We start from the raw sequence: 14666 nt of genomic DNA on the forward strand, positions 1-14666 counted from the left end.
ATTGCATCTTGGCTTGGATTGCGTTCTCGCGGTAGGAAATTTTTTGTTTTCTATGCAACGAATCCCTACAGAGCCTCCTTCTCGTACAACGCCATCTGGTTGTACTCCGGCATCAGCTCGCTGGAGGAGGAGGACTGGAAGGAGAGACCCGATGAGGCAGAGGAGGAAGAGGAAGACATGGTTGCAGAGGAGGGGTTTTTTTCCGATGGCTAGTGCGGAGCAGGAGGATGAAGAAGCGAACTGCTCGATGCGGTTAAATAAAGGGGATATAGTGGAGATGATTCAATGCTGCAGCGGTTTCCGAGGAGGTGGTGCCAAAACTGTCAAATCGTGCAGAGAAGTTGAGAAGGCAAGGCATCATGATGAAAGGATACTGTGGCGGTTCTGCTCTGCCACGACGTGACCCGACGAAGAAAAAACAGAGTGGTTTTGGAATTATCATTACCAAAACCAGGGGGGCATGTGTTATCGCCAGATTTTAACCAAGTCAGAAGGTGGGCTGCGATTGAGATGGGCTTAGAGGATGTGCACGTAAAATATTTATGAATCGGCCTTGTACGAGAGTTTGGGCTAGATTGCCCGTGTATATGTACATTGTGGTAGATTTAGAATTAAGAGATAGAGTTTAGCTCGTACACGGTTAGGTTTATTCCTAAAATAGAAAGTCCACGGACTATAAATATGTACCTAGGGTTATTGAGAAAGGAGGACCATCACGTTCGCAACAAACCAATCTAGGCGCATCGCCACCCCTTGTTTCGAGGGTTTCTTCCGGGTAAGCGCCATGCTGCCTAGATCGCATCTTGCGATCTAAGCGGCATCAAGTTTATTCGTTGTTTATGTGTTACTCGTACTGAAGCCTTGTTGATGGCGAGCAACACCGTTATCAATAGATATGTTAGGGCTAGCATTGATACTTCCTTGATGTATTTGCTTAGCTATGCTACCCCTAGATATCTAGCTGCCTTTGCACCTATCTTAGGTGTAAGGGCAGCATCTTGCTTAGTCATTATTTAGTAGATTCGATCTGTTATGGTTGTTCCTTGTTCTTCAAGGATTAGTTTGATATCCATATGGTTAGGCCTTGCAAACGGGTTGAATGATCCAGTAGTGCGTAAGGTACGGTTTGCTGATCCTAGAGGAGACGTTCCGGAAATCAACTCTATGTTGGTTTTAGGCCTTTGCTAGGGCTGGTTTTCCGTTATCTTTCGTATCTGCCAGGCTCAACTACGTGTAGGACGTTCTGGTTATGTGGTGAAAACCCTAAATCGTCGTAGATCGTTTTAACTTAGCATTGATCAAGCAGGACCACCATGTTGTCGTAGATCCAATACGAATCATGGGTGGATCGGCTCCTTGAGCCGATTCACAGGATAACCTGAGAGCCGATCGAGGCTCGTATTTAATGTTTACGTGTCTACCATGCAGGAAATTAATCGAAGCAACTCATCACCTTCCTAACCAGGTATAGGTCAGGTGGCACGCCCTTGCACCAGCTAGGACGTGTGCCGGAGCATTGCGGGCCGTCGCCCGAGGGACCAGGACCCACCGTCCTGGGAGCCTCCCGGCTCTCCGTGTTGCCCGTCGCTGCTCACCGGTGGGTTTTGGCAGGCAACACAAACACCTCTCAAAACTTTACTTTTATGCTCTCTTTATGTTTTCAAAATAAAAGCTCTAGCACAAATATAGCAATCCATGCTTCCCTCTGCGAATTAAGGGCCTTTCTTCTACTTTTATGTTGAGTCAGTTTACCCATTTCCTTCCATCTTAGAAGCAAACACTTGTGTTAACTGTACATTGATTCTTACATGCTTGCATATTTGCATTGATCATATTACTTTGCATTGACAACTATCCATGAGATATACATGTTGAAAGTTGAAAGCAACCACTGAAACTTAATCTTCCTTTGTGTTGCTTCAATGCCTTTACTTTGAATTTACTGCTTTATGAGTTAACTCTTATGCAAGACTTATTGATGCTTGTCTTGAAAGTACTATTCATGAAAAGTCTTTGCTATATGGTTCAGTTGTTTAACCATTATCTTTACCATTGCTTTGGATCGCCGCATTCATTACATATGCTTACAATAGTATTGATCAAGATTATGATAGCATGTCACTTCAGAAATTATCTTTGTTATCGTTTACCTACTCGAGGACGAGTAGGAACTAAGCTTGGGGATGCTGATACGTCTCCAACGTATCGATAATTCCTTATGTTCCATGCTACTTTTATGATGATACTCACATGTTTTATACATACTTTATGTCATATTTATGCATTTTCTGGCACTAACCTATTAACAATATGCCGAAGAGCTAGTTGCTGTTTTCTGCTGTTTTTGGTTTCAGAAATCCTAGTAAGGAAATATTCTCGGAATTGGACGAACTCAACGCCCAGGGTCTTATTCTTTACATCGAATACTGGGGGGCGACGAGGCGGCGACACGCCAGGGCGGCGCGGCCCAGGCCCTGGCCGCGCGGCCCTAGTGTGTGGGCCCCTCGTGACGTCCCCTGACCTACCCTTCCGCCTACATATAGCCTTCGTCGAGAAAACCCCAGTACCGAGAGCCACGATATGAAAACCTTCCAGAGACGCCGCCGCCGCCAATCCCATCTCGGGGGATTCAGGAGATCGCCTCCGGCACCCTGCCGGAGAGGGGAATCATCTCCCGGAGGACTCTTCATCGCCATGATTGCCTCCGGATTGATGTGTGAGTAGTTCACCCCTGGACTATGGGTCCATAGCAGTAGCTAGATGGTTGTATTCTCCTCATTGTGCTATCATTGTCGGATCTTGTGAGCTGCCTAACATGATCAAGATCATCTATTTGTAATGCTACATGTTGCGTTTGTTGGGATCCGATGAATATGGAATACTATGTTATGTTGATTATCAATCTATCATCTATGTGTTGTTTATGATCTTGCATGCTCTCCGTTATTAGTAGAGGCTCTGGCCAAGTCGTTACTTGTAACTCCAAGAGGGAGTATTTATGCTCGATAGTGGGTTCATGCCTCCATTAAATCTGGGACATGTGAGAAAGTTCTAAGGTTGTGGATGTGCCGTTGCCACTAGGGATAAAACATCAATGCTATGTCTAAGGATATTTGTGTTGATTACATTACGCACCATACTTAATGCAATTGTCTGTTGTTTGCAACTTAATACTGGAAGGGGTGCGGATGCTAACCTGAAGGTGGACTTTTTAGGCATAGATGCATGCTGGATAGCGGTCTATGTACTTTGTCGTAATGCCCAATTAAATCTCACACTACTCATCATAACATGTATGTGCATTGTCATGCCATCTCTATTTGTCAATTGCCCAACTGTAATTTGTTCACCCAACATGCTAATTCTTATCGGAGAGACACCACTAGTGAATTGTGGACCCCGGTCCATTCTTTACATCGAATACAATCTACTGCAAACATTGATCTTACCGTTCTCTGCAAACATCATCATCCACACTATACATCTAATCCTTTGTTACAGCAAGCCGGTGAGATTGACAACCTCACTGTCACGTTGGGGCAAAGTATTTTGGTTGTGTTGTGCAGGTTCCACGTTGGCGCCGGAATCCCTGGTGTTGCGTCGCACTACACTCCGCCGCCATCAACCTTCAACGTGCTTCTTGGCTCCTACTGGTTCGATAAACCTTGGTTTCTTACTGAGGGAAAACTTGCTGCTGTACGCATCACACCTTCCTCTTGGGGTTCCCAACGGACGCGTGCTGTACGCGTATCAATATCATATATGTGTTGTTTATGATCTTGCATGCTCTCCGTTGCTAGTAGAGGCTCTGGCCAAGTTGATACTTGTAACTCCAAGAGGGGGTATTTATGCTCGATAGTGGGTCCATGCCCCCATTGAATCTGGGACAGTGACAGAAAGTTCTAAGGTTATGGATGTGCTGTTGCCACTAGGGATAAAACATCAATGCTTTGTATAAGGATATTTGTATTGTTTACATTACACACAGTACTTAATGCAATTGTCTGTTGTTTGCAACTTAATACTGGAAGGGGTGCGGATGCTAACCCGAAGGTGGACTTTTTAGGCATAGATGCATGCTGGATAGCGGTCTATGTTCTTTGTCGTAATGTCCTAAGTAAATCTCATAGTAGTCATCATGATATGTATGTGCATTGTTATGCCCTCTCTATTTGTCAATTGCCCAACTGTAATTTGTTCACCCAACATGCTATTTATCTTATTGGAGAGACACCACTAGTGAAATGTGGACCCCGGTCCATTCTTTTACATCTGAAATACAACCTACTGCAATCATTGTTCTCTGTTGTTCTTTGCAAGCAAACATCATTCTCCACACCATACGTTTAATCCTTTGTTTTCAGCAAGCCGGTGAGATTGACAACCTCACTGTTAAGTTGGGGCAAAGTATCTTGATTGTGTTGTGCAGGTTCCACGTTGGCGCCGGAATCCCTGGTGTTGCGCCGCACTACACTCCTTCACCAACAACCTTCACGTGGCCTTCATCTCCTACTGGTTCGACAACCTTGGTTTCTTACTGAGGGAAAACTCGCTGCTATACGCATCATACCTTCCTATTGGGGTTCCCAACGGACGTGTGCTTTACCGTCACAAGGAGCTACTTTCCTGGCGCCGTTGCAAGACCCGTCACGCGCAAGCAACTGCCCAGGAAACAAAAGAAGGTTGACGAGAAATATGCATAGAAATATACATGACTTTTGGAGGGGGGGGGGGGTCGTCGCCCAGTTTCACCTACAAGGCGCTCCGCCAGTGGTATACACATGGAATGGGTTGGAGACATTGTACACGAATTTATCGTCACACGAAAGGCATGCATGCAACCCCTATAGTCCCCACGTGTCATTCTTTTTCCGCACCTATCACACACTTTCTTTCACATACTTTTTTTCCACATGGGCTAGACCCCTTTGTCATCATGCATGCATGTAGACGCTGTTTGAGGCATGCGTTTGACAAGGGTCTCTTTCTCTAATTTTTTTGTTTCTTTTTGTCTGGCGCTCTTTAAAAGTCATCCCAAATCATTGTGTTGGATGTTTTCTTGTGGACGCGACTGGATATGCTTTTTTACATATTGTTTACGACTATTTTTTAGACCATTTGATGTGTTGTAAGGGTAATGGGCAGGGACGAAGCCAGAAATGAAGTATAAGGGGGGCAGAACTGGCTAAAATCACACAAATATGGAGCTGCCGTGGCTTGTGTTCAAAGGAAAATCATGAGCATATTGGGGGGGGGGGGGCATAGCCCCCCTCGTCCCCCCTTTTTCTCCGTCCCTTGTAATGGGTATGAACAAAACTTATATATGTTGATGGCTAGAGGTATATATATATACATATGAGTGAATGATAAGATCACAGAGATGGGTAACGGTTAGGGTGGCTCTGCCCATATCCATGCCCTGCAGTTGCCACCCTAGCCGATCTAAAGAAAAGAGTCGCCTAGAAAATGAAGGAAAAAAGAAAGCGGAAATTCAATTTGGCTCTTGGGTGCATATGCTCCCTCCACCCAGAAAACATATTTTTAATTATCAAAAAATTTCAACAAAAAATTTCGCTTGTACATCTCGATAATCTATGTGCGTTCGCGTAGTTTCACGAAAAACCGCTATTTTTTGCGGTCGATGTAAAAAAACAAAACAAGTCTCACAAAAAGCCTTATTTTTAGCATTAAATTTTATCTTTTTTACACAACCCAAACGACAAGTTGATTTTTCATGCAAAGACTTTGCGCGCACTTAGCATTTGAAAATGTACACATGAATTTTTTGTTTGAAATTTGTTGACGTTCCAAAATATATTAAAAGAACTGTTCAAACTTAAGGGATCATACGCACCTTTTTTTTGAGGGAAAGAGATCATACACACCTAGGAGCCAAAACATCGCTCCCGAAAGAAAGCACTTATATACTCCCTCTGCTCCTTTTTACAGTGGCTATATATTTTTGGCATTTGTTTCAGAATATAAGGTTGTAGCTTGATTTTTTTTTCAATTACCCCCTCCCCCGTTCAGCTCCCGCACAACATGCGTGAGGAAAAAATCATACAAAATTGGAAACAATTAATTGAGATTTCTAATGCATGGCTCAACGATTTCTTAAAATTAGGCAGCAATATTTTACTTTCCTCAGTTGAATTTGACTGCACAATCAACAAGAGAGATTTGTGGGAAAGATATGAATTTCTCAAATTTTACGTTGATCTCAAATCATTCAGTTAGGAGATCTTGTGTAAAAAATACTCTTGCGCTAATTTCCGTGCCAAAAAACTATAGACACTATAGGAGTATTATTGAAGAAAACAGAAGAAAGACAGAAAGAAACACGAGGCCCAGTAACACTATGTGGGTTCAAATCACATTAAAGCCCAGAGCCCATCTCTTCTTTCTCCTCCACGAGTGTTCTAGGGTTTTAGGCTCCGGGGCACCGTATAAATTTAGGCTCTAGGGTTTCCACTCCGGCGCGCCGCCTCCCCTCCCCTCCATCGTAGCGGTAAGCAGCCTCCTCCTCAATTTTCTCTTCGTCCTTGACGCGGTTCTTCCTTCGGTCTCACCCTGTCTTCTCCTTCCTCGCTGCCTCCTCAGGAACAGTGCTTCCACCGCCGGCGCCATGAGGTACGGATAAGCTTCTCATTGGATCCAATCATTAGTTGCGTGTTGCTTTGGGCCGCGACAACCGAGCGATGTTTTCCGTCTGTTAAATTTTGCGATGATCCAACATTGGATACTCGTCAATTTACGTTGCGTTGCTTCTATTTTTCTGTGCCCTGTTTAGGATTCGCATAATATCGTGCTCTATGCTTGAAATCTTTTGTTGTTGTACAGCTCGAAGGCGTGGCTTTCCTATTTGGTTGCCTTAGTAAGCTCCGATGCGTTCTCTAGATCTACACTAGTCTTCATATGTGTCATCCCATATTTTTAGGCTGTCCGTAGGTACATTACATTGATGAGTATCGAATTAGAACCATGGAATTTTGCAGGGTTGCATGCTGTTTAGAGAATTATATATATATTTGTAGCAAATTCGGTATATTGTAAGGGCGAAGTGTAGTTGAAATCTGTTGTTCAAATATTTAATCCCGTAGGCATTTGTATGGCCCTGTTTTCTTGGAGGACTGCTGTATCTTTGTTCCCATGCTTTAACTGAAATGTTAAATTGCCGCGAATATGATATTTCGTCCAGCCTGTTCTGTGACATACAGTAGCAACTTCGGTGTTCAATAACTGAATTATGAGCAAGCTCTTAGTTATTACTTTTGATCCTGGTAGAGTTCAACTCGTGTTTCTAGAAAAACGAGCTTACATGTTCCAGTGATGGCTTAACATATGTTACTTAACCTCATTTACCATGCTCTATCATCCTATTAACTGTGTTCCTGCATATTTCAGTAAGTTGCAGAGCGACTCCCTGAGGGAAGCAATCACAGCTATTACCAATGGAAGTCGGGAGAAGAACCGCAAGTTCGTTGAAACCATTGAGCTGCAGATCGGACTGAAGAACTATGACCCGCAAAAGGATAAGCGTTTCAGTGGTTCTGTTAAGCTTCCTCACATCCCTCGCCCAAAAATGAGGGTCTGCATGCTTGGTGATGCCCAGCACGTTGAAGAGGTAAATGTTCTTGTGCTGAAAACAGAACGTAATTTCTTTTTAATTCATATCACATGAGGGGTCAAGAGATTTGATCATTAATTGTTCTTTAGTGAATGATTTATTCTCGTGAGTCTTTATCATTCAAAATCCAGAACACCTGCACAGAGATTTTGCTTCTACATATAATTCAAGTTTATAATGTTTCATTGGTAACATTTAGTTTAATCCTTGGTAAGCTAGTTTTCATTTTATGCTATCTGCAGTTCTCCCCTCTGTTTCCGCTGATTTCTGTTGAAAACTCACCTGTTATCAATGTTGTATGCAGGCAGGGAAAATGAGCCTAGACTATATGGATGTGGAATCCCTCAAGAAGATGAACAAAAACAAGAAGCTAGTCAAGAAGCTTGCAAAGAAGTACCATGCCTTTCTTGCATCTGAGGCCATCATTAAGCAGATTCCTAGACTTCTTGGACCTGGTCTTAACAAGGCAGGCAAGTATTTCTTCTTTGTTCAACATGCTGTGTTTTGATTGACACTTTGGTGTGGCGGCAGTTCTTTGCCTTTGAACTTTTAGTATTTGCAGTTGTTAACTGCTAAATAAACACACAGGTACTTTACTACCGGTTTCTTGAGTACCTGCATCATATTTAATTTTATAATTCTGTAGGTAGTAGCATTTTGTTCCCTTCTGGCCATAAGCGCATATCAACATAGTGAGGTCTTTTTGTTTTGGTTTTTTTTTAGCTGGAATAGCATGATGCAATAGATGTAGCTTGTTCCATGCTTTTTTTATTATCCTATTTTAGTAACACAATGTGGCATCTCTCTTTGTGTCTTAACTTTATGTCCAATGCTCTCATTTTGTGGAAGCATCTGTGATGTGCATCCAATATATTTTCAGCCTTGCGCTTCTGAGTTCAGTACTTAACGGTGTTGGGGAATATATTCCGAGATACTTGGTTTTTTGTTTCATACTTACCTGATCTGTTAACTCATGTGGAAATATTTAAAATCATCAATATATGGAAATATGTTGACTTTGTGGGCCTCAGGGTCTGAAAATCCATAAGCTTTCTACCTTATGTCTAGCTCTTTGTAGAGCACTTGGTAGTTTTGAATATATTTGCTACTGTTGGAACTTCTTTCTTCTCAGCTTTACTAATTTTGAAAATGAAAATGATGATGGTTTACATGTTGACCAGATTTTTTTTTTGCATCCTACCGTTCTTTGGTTAAATGACTCACATTATGTAATGATGCGTTTCTGCTGCACTTGTACTAGTGACTGAAATTCAGTTTCACACTTTTGCTTGCTTTTGTTCTTACATGACAATCAACCGCAGGAAAATTCCCAACTCTGGTTTCTCATCAGGAGTCTCTCGAAGCGAAGGTTAATGAGACCAAGGCTACAGTGAAGTTCCAGCTGAAAAAGGTGCTCTGCATGGGTGTTGCTGTTGGCCACTTGGGCATGGACGAGAAACAAATCTTCCAGAACGTGCAGATGAGCGTGAATTTCCTTGTTTCTCTGTTGAAGAAGAATTGGCAAAATGTATGTAGTTCATCCTGCTCCCAAACCTGTACATGATTCATATTTTAGATCTTTGGCCATCAATTATGTTATGCATGACTATTGATTAATATGTATCTTCTTGCAGGTGAGGTGCTTGTACCTGAAGAGCACAATGGGAAAGCGGGAACGGTTGTTCTAGACCTCTCATCTTTAGGCTTCTAGGGATATTCAGGTGTTTGGGAAACTTTGAGTACCTATTTTTCGTGAGGCAAGTTACAGTTGAATGGTCCGAATTATTGTGTCTTGTACTGAGATGGTCTGTTCTCTCCTGTGGAACTTCATGATATTCTATCCATTGAGATTGCTCTCAAGAGTGTCTCTGATGTTACTGTTGTGCTTGTGCCTAACTATTTCCTCTTTGGAATCTCTGCCAAGGCTGTGAGCGTTTCTTCTTGTGCTTGTGCCTTGCTATTTCCTCTTTGGAATCTCTGTCCAGGCTGTGAGGTCGATGCTTTACTACATAAAGATAGTATTATTTAACCATGTCGTTCATTGGTTGTTCGCCTAAGAAGAATCTTGTTGTATCCGTTGTTGCGCTGCCGGGAGCTTTTTGTACCATGACTGCCATTTCTTTGGAGTTTGCACGGTTTTACCTAGGCGTTTACTCAGTCGTCCTTCATTATCTGGCTGTAATAACAATTTACCTGCATTGCGAGCCGTCGCTAACAGGGTGCGACCGATTCCTTGATCTCATCATCTGGCTGTTTCAAAAAAGAAAAAACAATTTACCTTGCACTGTGAGCCGTAGCTAACAGCCTGCTAACGATTCCTTGATCTCATTATGACATCAGGTGCAGTCGTATATGCGTTTTTTTTCTATGGTGTTTTTTTTTTTGAAACGGAGGCAAAAGCTTTGCCTCATCTATTAATTAAGAAGAAAGTGCCCAATTTTTAGGAGAAAATCGGGCGAAAACCAACAACACACACTGAGCACCCCGGCCAACCTGGCTACCCACACAAAGCACACACGCCATCGAGAAGAAAGCCATCGTTGAGGATGCCATCGAGCGTCATCGTCGTCACTCCTCCACGAGCCAGCGATTCCGACTTCACCTTAGACGACCACCACCGAGACCTTCGCCGCAAATGACGTCGAAGCCCAAGTGAGCCTATGCCAAACAATCGACCCCCAAGCACATCGGGGAGGAGGCAGCTCCGACTCCAACTGTGACCTTCATAGGAGAGTTGCACGCCTTGCACCGACGCAAGCACCAATCAAGTGGCATCGTCGCCACAAGTCGCCTCGCAGCTCCGACTTCACCATCATGGCAGGGGTGACGAAGGACATACCACAACTCCGATCCGCTCACCATTGTCATCGTTGACACGCAGCCCACGACGCCAACACCAACCATCTTCCACTGGTCCCTCCGATCTAAGCAGCTCCAAATCGATGCCCTCAAGAGGGAAGACGACGCAAGAGCGCCGCCATCGACCGATCACGTCGGATCTAGGGATTACCCCGGAGCATTCCCAGACAGGATGACAAACAGCACCTCGGCGATGCCTTCAAGAAGGGAGCGGCGTCCGAAGCCGTCGCCATCGCCGGCCTCGGCCAGCTGCCGGCCGGCCAGCCACCGAGGACAAGGCATTAGCCCGGAACCTGTCGCGACATCCTGCATCGTGCTCAAGGCCGGACATCCTCCATCCCTCAACCCCCGTCTTCAACACGGCCGCCACATCCATCCCGGGCTGGCGCACCGCCGGCCGACCAACACGCGCGGCCAGAGCAGCAACGCGCGCCCCTCGCGGCCCGGAGGCAGCACCTCGACGTCACGAGGCCGTCCACCGTGCCCCGGACACGGCGCCCTGCCGCCGCGCCCGCCCTCGGGCACGGCCGCGACGCCCCTAGCAGCCCAGATCGGGCCCGGATGGGCCGCTCCGCCCGCCGGCCCCTTCGGCTGCGCCACGACCGCGCCGCTGCAGCCCGCCGCGCCCGGCCGCCGAGGCCGCCTCCTGCGCTGCGCCGTCCAAACGGCCGCCTCGACGAGCGCCCACCACCGTTCGTCCGGGCCGCCGCCCGCGTCCGAGCTCCGCCGCACGCTGCGACCGGAGGACCCCCGCCACCCTTTGGGAACGGGGCCCGCCGCCACCGCGGCAAGGGCCGGCGGCAGCGGCGGCAGGGAGGATGGGCAGAGAGGCCGGCGGCGGGGGGCGCAAGGGTTTCCCCGAGCCGCCAGAGGAGGGCGACGCGGGGAGGGGAGTGGAGAGTCTGTCCCCTTCTTTTTTCTATGGTGTAGATTCGATAGATAATGTGCACTTTTTGTCGTATGTATCATTAGTGCGCTTTCAGCATTGAACTATACGTCAGTCCTGGTTTCAGTTCTCATAAAATTGTGGATTAGCCACTGTCACAGAATCTACTATAAAAACTCACGGTTCGCCATATTACAACTCAAAACACAAAGCCCTTCACTGTCATCGCGTCTCTAACCCAGACATGGCTAGTCGAGGTCTAACCCCTTACCAGCTCATGGCGTCTCTAACCATGGCGCTCCTTGCGACGTGCCATGCCGGTAGCATCGCCGTTTACTGGGGACAGAACAACGAGGTGTCCTTGTCCGAGACGTGCGCGTCGGGAAACTACGAGTTCGTCATCATCGCTTTCCTCTCCAAGTTCGGCAACGGCCAGAGGCCGCTAATGGACCTTGCTGGCCATTGCGGCCCTTGGTCGGGTGGCTGTGAAAGCATAAGCAAGGACATCAGGTCGTGCCAGCGTCGCGGCGTCAAGGTTCTTCTCTCCATCGGCGGCGCCGATGGAAGCTACGGTCTCTCGTCCCCCGAAGATGCACGACAGGTCGCCACCTACCTCTGGAACAACTTCCTCGGCGGCGCGTCGTCGTCCCGGCCCCTCGGCGACGCCGTGCTCGACGGCATCGATTTCGACATCGAGTACGGTGGCGACAAGTTCTGGAACGATCTCGCTAGAGACATCAAGAGGTTGGGCAACAGCTTGGACAGCCGCAAGCGCGTGCTGCTGAGCGCGGCGCCGCAGTGCCCGTTCCCTGATGAGTGGGACGGCAGCGCGATTGCGACGGGGCTGTTCGACTACGTTTGGGTGCAGTTCTACGATAACCCGGAGTGTGAATTCAACGCTAACGGCGAAGCATTCATGGACGCATGGAGGAGATGGGTATCGGTGCCGGCTGGGAAGGTCTTCCTAGGACTGCCGGCCTCCAAGGACGCGGTGAACAACGGGTTCATCCCCGCCGGCGAGCTCACGTCGCGCGTGCTGCCGCTCATCAAGGGTTCGCCCAAGTACGGCGGTGTCATGCTGTGGTCCAAGTTCTACGACGACCGCACGGCCTACAGCTCCGCCATCAAGAGCCATGTTTGAGCAAGTCGGTATGCTGTGGTGGACGAACATGGTAAATCGCAAGGCCTTGGCGTGTCTCACACTTCTACCGGTTGTATCTCTATTATTTCCATGATTCTCTCAACTGTTGAACAACTACTTAATTAATTAATTGGGACACAACTTTCGCTTTCTTTTAGAAAAGAGTTAATAACACCGTAGATATATAAACTTGTCCACCACGTGTAAATTCATACGCAAACTTGTAAACAGTGGTAAACTGGTACACCAACTTGTCTTGTGGCTTGTGGGTGCAAAAATGATCCAAATTGCTCTAATGCAGACACGTGGCATCGTTTCTTTTTGACAAAACCCATTTATATCTTATCTGGCTGGCAGGTAACCACCTCGCGCTTGCATGATCCCCGTGCAGTGCATGGAAAGGAGCCTGAAGTTCCTCTTGTACATGGTGGTGTTATCCTCCACAAACGCGTGGGAGGATGAGGCCTCGCACACTGACACGATGGCCCCGGTGTCGACGTGTTATTAACCAGTAGCATGGTGATGGACGGCGATCAGGCGGTGACGGCAACCGGGCGGCATCGACGTTGGCCTGCCTCAATCGCCGCTAGATGCCCAAAAACATGCATGTCATCTTGAGCATCGCGGCACCCAGCGCTGCGGCGACAAGGATGGATGTTGTACAGCATACCATGCGTGTATTTCTGCAACTTCCTTGGTTTGTTAATCTGGAGGGTATGGACCATGGCATAGGCCGGTGGCCGTGACCTACTGATAGGTCTTAGCCCGCCTGGGTTTGAGCCTTCATGCTCGCATTCTCGGTGCGTACGTACAATTACTTCTATTAAAATAGCGCTGCTGGTTTCTTTCCAGCACGGCCACTCAATCTGTGGGTTGTATTCTTTATGCTTTACCATTTTCTTGGTTATTACTGGAATTGTGAGTCCAAGATTACTCATAGTGGGAGTAACTAACATTTTTTTCGAAATGAGGATATGCCCCGGCTTCTACATCATGACGATGCACACGGCAATTTATTAAAATGAAGTTCAATACGGTGTTGTTTACAACACACGCATCGCCGAGGATTGATACAAAAATCAACCAGCGACAAAAGCAACACATGCTATGACTACACATCAACATAGCCTTCTAGTATGCCGTGAACCAGCCTGGCACAAGATATCATGAGCAACCATCAGGAGCCGCGTGCATCCAGAAGCCATCGCATCCCGCTGTCCCTCCGGCGAAGGGAGGGCCCAAAGCTGGACCCAATGTGACACCATATGGATAATCTGCAAGTAATGAAAAGAATTGTTTTATTAAAGATAATATCATTTCAGACCCTCCAAATAGACCAACGTAATGCAGAAACCCCAATCCGGATAAAAGCCTTGGATTGTCTATCTATTCCATTCAACCAATTACCAAACATATTAGTAATATTGGTTGGAGGCGGAAGATCATAAGTGAAATTAACCGTACGCCAAATAAGCTTAGCTAAATGACACTCAATAAAAAAGGTGTTGAATAGTCTCCTGTTCCCCATAGAAAACACATTTGGTACAACCATTCTAATGACGTTTAGCTAAATTATCTTTAGTTAACAGAACCTTATTACTCAAAAACCACATGAAAATCTTTATCTTAAGGAAAACTTTAACCTTCCAGAGATACTTTCTCAGAAAAGAGGTATGGTCACTCATAAGATTCTCATGCATAGACTTCACCGTAAACAAACCATTAGATGTCAGATCCCAAACAAAACGATCGTTCTCTTTATTCAAGTTTACAATCATGAGTTTACGACATAATTGTACCCATGAAGTCCATTTGTTACCACTCAACACCCGCCGGAAAGTAATATTCAACGGGGTTTGAGTTAACACATGAGCTATTGTTACATTCTTATGGTGCACAATATTATATAAAGATAGATACTGTTGGGCCGGCGAAGTTTTTCGTAACCAGGTATCTTCCCAGAAGCGGATACGCATACCATTAACCACTTTGAAAAAACCTCTAGAAAAAAACTCCTACTTGACCCCCATCAATCCTTTCCAGAAAGGAGAATCGGTAGGCCTAGACTGCACCTCAGATAAGGTCTTCTGTCTTAGGTATTTATTATGTAGCATTTCTTGCCACACCCCGTCTTCATTAAGAAGTTTAAAGAG

General features: G+C 46.0%; 2 protein-coding genes across 3 annotated transcripts; both read left to right on the forward strand.

Moving 5' to 3' along the window:
* The first annotated feature begins 6396 nt into the window (after nt 1-6396).
* LOC127344355 (large ribosomal subunit protein uL1z) lies at nt 6397-9504 on the forward strand. 2 transcript variants are annotated; one of them, XM_051370589.2, is made up of 6 exons: nt 6397-6508; nt 6601-6630; nt 7405-7624; nt 7932-8097; nt 8950-9155; nt 9262-9504. In XM_051370589.2, exons 2-6 carry the CDS (start codon nt 6626-6628, stop codon nt 9313-9315), a joined length of 651 nt encoding a protein of 216 aa, XP_051226549.1. In that variant the 5' UTR covers nt 6397-6508; nt 6601-6625; the 3' UTR covers nt 9316-9504. The 2 variants fall into 2 exon arrangements, with proteins under 2 accessions (XP_051226549.1, XP_071684609.1); XM_071828508.1 differs by lacking the exon at nt 6397-6508 and having other exon boundaries at nt 6582-6630.
* A 2112-nt stretch (nt 9505-11616) lies between these two features.
* On the forward strand, nt 11617-12513 carry LOC127338686 (acidic endochitinase-like). The gene has a single exon (XM_051364710.1). It carries the CDS (start codon nt 11617-11619, stop codon nt 12511-12513), a length of 897 nt encoding a protein of 298 aa, XP_051220670.1.
* The last annotated feature ends 2153 nt before the right edge of the window (nt 12514-14666 follow it).

This window comes from Lolium perenne, chromosome 3 (genome assembly GCF_019359855.2).
Source record: "Lolium perenne isolate Kyuss_39 chromosome 3, Kyuss_2.0, whole genome shotgun sequence".
In the NCBI taxonomy this organism is placed as follows: Eukaryota; Viridiplantae; Streptophyta; class Magnoliopsida; order Poales; family Poaceae; genus Lolium; species Lolium perenne.

Coding starts and splice junctions, on each gene's coding strand:
- LOC127344355 (XM_051370589.2), top strand. Junction 7,625..7,931: donor ATGCCCAGCACGTTGAAGAG/GTAAATGTTCTT, acceptor TGTTGTATGCAG/GCAGGGAAAATGAGCCTAGA. Junction 9,156..9,261: donor TGAAGAAGAATTGGCAAAAT/GTATGTAGTTCA, acceptor ATCTTCTTGCAG/GTGAGGTGCTTGTACCTGAA.
- LOC127338686 (XM_051364710.1), top strand. CDS start 11,617: ATGGCTAGTCGAGGTCTAACCCCTTACCAGCTCATGGCGTCTCTAACC.